Raw genomic sequence first — 4,196 nt, 5'->3', positions numbered from 1 at the left:
AATGTAAAAATATATTATTTTATTACTTATTTCACAAAAATTATATATTTTAACAATAAAATATGATTTTAGATTGAATATCTACTCCAAACTTGACCTAGAAATTGTACTAGATAACGATGAATTAAAAACTAACAAAATATATTCTAAGTTTGGTTTAAATCTTAAACACCTCATATATTGGAGGAGTAGTAGTATGAGAGTTTAGTATAAGACGACCTATGTTCAGAAGTTATAAATAAGGTTTAAGAAAATAATAAACCTCATTTGTTGAGCATGGACTAAAATTTAAATATATTTTGACATCCTATGTTTTTAATTAAGGATTTTTTTCTTAAATAAAATAAAAATAAATAAATATTTCCCTAAATCGGAAATTCCAGCTTTATTTTTTAGGATACAATTTTTTTTTTGGTAATAAGGACAAGTTCGTCGAACCCCCGACGAATTATATGAAGGGTTTCAATGATAAAAGTATGGTTATTGGAGAGTAGATGCAAAGCACAGTATTGGTTTTCATTTTTAAGGTTGACATTTTCTCTACGATGTCAAGGAATTCACTGTTATCCGTTCAATACGATGGTGAAATAGTGTATGACGAAGAGGGTTCTATAGTTTTTAGATCGGGGCAACTGATATTCACCTACATGACACCGGAGGTTAACAGTTTAACAGCTTTGAAGAATTTGATATTGCATTTCGTCGGACAGCAAGAGAAAAAAATGGTTAAAAAAATTTACTACAGATGTTCGACAGAAGTAGATGGCAGTTTGTTTTATAAAAGGTATATTACACTCGTATTGTCTTTGTTACTATTATGTTTATGAGATTACGGTAGTGAGAAATACCTTTGTTGTCGTGAATTAGGTACCATTTGCGCGACGACGAGGTCGTACGGCTCATACGGTCATGGCACAACCGATGGACAAATATCCATCTGCTGAAATTATTCTTGTATCTCATTGAGGTGGGTGGCCGAGGATCATCTGCAGATACGGTCGATAATAATCTGTTGAGTGGAGCTGTTAGATGAACTATTAGAAGGACTATGGTGGATCTTAATATGCCACCCAAGGGGAGTCAGGAGGGGTCAAATATTGAAGCTTGTAATGTTGACTTGATGGACGATGGGATTGAAAGTCATGATGGTTCAGCGATTAGAGATCTAATGATGGATCAATATGAAGTTAACCCCGATGAGGTAGACGACGCCGAGGAAGAACCAGCTGAAATTCCCGATGATAGTGACGAGGAAGAAGGGATGAACTACTACGGTGACACTCAGATCGCTCTTACACTGCCTGCCATCTCTCAACCATATGACCGACCAGATCATTTCACGAGGTTGAATCTCGATGCAATAACTTCGGATTGGTCGTTTACCCAGGGAGGCTCTGAAGAGGATCCAAGCAATGAGTTTGAGGTTGGACAACAATTTAAGGACAAGGAAGAAGTGATGCTGGCAGTTAAGCAGTACAGCATTAGGAAGGCTGCGGATTACAAAATAGTAGAAAGTGACCAGTAGATGTATAATGCACAACATATCCAGTTCGGGCCCGGTTATAATTGGAGCATACTGATATCATATCGTCGAAAGCAAGAAAAGTGGGAGGTTAGAAGATACAATGGGTCTCATTCCTGCATGCAAACTTTGATGGGACAAGACCATGGTAGGTTAGATTCGAAGGTGATTGCACAACACATCTTCACAATGGTCAAAGCCGATCCAACAATCAGCATCAGGGTTCTTCAAGGAGGTGTGGATAGGCACTTTGGTTACAAGGCATCCTACCAAAAGGTTTGGCTTGCAAAACAGAGAGTGATCGCCAGAATATATGGCGATTGGGAGGAGTCATACAACGAGCTGCCTCGTTGGTTATTCGCAATGCAGATGTACTTGCCTGGTAAGATTTATTTCAAGCTTTGTTATTTACCGTTTTAAAATTCATAGGTGTACAATAACACATCTAGATTTGTCTCTTTAGGTACTTGGGTGCAACTGGTGACTCAACTTTGGCCTGGCTTGACGGATATTGTCATGTTTCAGCGGGTCTTTTGGACATTTTCACCGTGTTTTGAGGCTTTCAAGCATTGCAAGCCACTTATTTTCATTAATGTCACTCACTTATATGGTAAATACGGTGGGACCTTATTGATGGCGATAGCTCAAGATGGAAACGCAAACATTCTGCCTATTGCATTTGCCATTGTCGAGGGTGAGACAAAGGAGGCGTGGTCATTCTTTCTGTCGTATCTGCGGGAGCATGTCACACCACAACCCGGGCTCTTAGTGATTTCAGATAGGCACAAATCTATTGATGGTGCATTGAACGCCGACGGGAGTCTATGGAAACCACCTCACGCCTTCCAAGGGTTTTGTACAAGACACGTTGTAGCCAACTTCATGACTCACTTCAGGAACAAAGACTTGAAGAAGGTCCTAATTAACGCAGCGTATTCAAAGTCACAGCGTGAGTTTGCTCATTGTTACGGTCGACTCAGGGGCGAAAATGTAGCCATCATTAACTGGCTTGAGGAAATGCCACGGTCACAGTGGGAACAGTATGCTGATGAGGGTCGTCGATTTGGTCACATGACGACGAATATATCCGAGTGTATTAATGTTGTTATGAAGGGGTCCCACAATTTGCCGATCACTGCTCTTGTCAAGTCAAGTTATTTCTGCCTGAGTGAACTCTTTGCAAGGAAGGGTTCTGAGGCACTGGCCCAACTTCAAGTCGGTGCTGAATTCTCTTAGACACTGATGAAGGCCATAAAATTCAACTCGAAACACGTGAACACTATGAATGTTTACCAGTTTGATCGATCGAGAGCAAACTTCACGGTTGAAGAGTTAGCGGCAGTTCCTGGGTCCAGGCAACAGAATTATCAGGTGCTACTTAATGAGGGCACGTGTGATTGTGGGTATTTTCAGGCTCTTCACCTTCCCTGTCGTCACATTCTTGCATCTTACTCTCATGCAAGACTAGATTGGAAGAGGTTTGTTCATCCTGTTTACCGCATGGAGTCGGTCTTCAATGTTTATAGATAAGAGTTTCGATCGATAGGGCATGAGGACCACTGGCCATGGTATGAAGGACCCTGTATTCGGCCCAACACGAGGATGATGAGGGTGAAGAGAGGTCGGCCCGTCAGCTCCAGAATTCGCAACAACATGGATGACGTTGAGAATACTGGCGAGAAGTTATGCGGATTATGTCGCCAAAGCGGACACACACGGAGAACTTGTACTACCCTTGATGGTGGCGGGGAGTCATCTAGTCGACGTTAGTCGTAAGGTTTAGTTTACATTTATTTATATGTTTGAAAACTTTCTATTTACTTTTATTGTTTCGCTAGGCATGTTGTTTACAACAGATTTGTTTGCACTAGAAAGTTCATGAAATGAGGACAAAGCAATATATAAGGAAACTGTTTGTAAACGTAAACATGATGTATTTTAATTTGTTTACAGCAAAATATCCTTTTGTACATTACGAATCCATATGACAAGCATAGCGACTTAGAAATAACTACCCACACCCTGGCCCGCCACCCCGTCGACCAGCATGTCGTCCATGCAGCCGCGGGTCGAGACACCCACCTGTGCCACACGCAGGTGGTTTGACATCCCGCTGTCCGCGACCAAGTGTAGGAACCGGACTAGGTGCAGGAGTGCTCATCTGATCCCTCATAGTCGCATAATCTGCAGCGGATGACGACCTACTAGAGTGATCATCTGGAAGGCGTGCCAGGTGTGCAGACTGAGGTGGCGTAGTATGCATCTGCGAGAATGGTTGGGTCTGCTGTGGCGTCGTGAACACATCTCCCAAACCGAAATCACCAGCCTGTATCACAGGAGCCATCTAGTTCGGCACCATCATCGTGACATCAATCATGTCATGGGTGTCCAGTATGGGCTGGTAGTCAGACTGGGGACCAAGATCCGACGGGCTAAACGGCAAATGAAACTGCGTCCCGATATCAACATGAACACTGGCTGCGGGTCTCTATCCCTGCTGACTGGTCCCTGCCTCCGAGTGGTGTGAGCCAGGTGGTCTCAGTGACAAGTAGTCTCCCAGTACGGGTCCTGAAACAGTCCCAACTGTCTGCCCTGGATCATCGGAGTGGTGGACTGGCGGGCTGACAGAATCTCTATTGCGGGCAGCCTCCTCACCACCCTGTCTGCCACGTCC

The 4,196-nt window shown here is 43.0% G+C and overlaps 1 protein-coding gene across 1 annotated transcript; it reads left to right on the top strand.

Moving 5' to 3' along the window:
• LOC107639997 lies at positions 1,526–2,758 on the top strand. The gene is made up of 2 exons (XM_016343546.1): positions 1,526–1,904; positions 1,986–2,758. The coding sequence occupies exons 1-2, from the start codon at positions 1,526–1,528 to the stop codon at positions 2,756–2,758; spliced, it is 1,152 nt and encodes a 383-aa protein (XP_016199032.1).

This window comes from Arachis ipaensis, chromosome B05, assembly GCF_000816755.2.
Source record: "Arachis ipaensis cultivar K30076 chromosome B05, Araip1.1, whole genome shotgun sequence".
NCBI lineage: Eukaryota > Viridiplantae > Streptophyta > Magnoliopsida > Fabales > Fabaceae > Arachis > Arachis ipaensis.
This window is presented reverse-complemented; position numbering and strand designations above follow the sequence as displayed.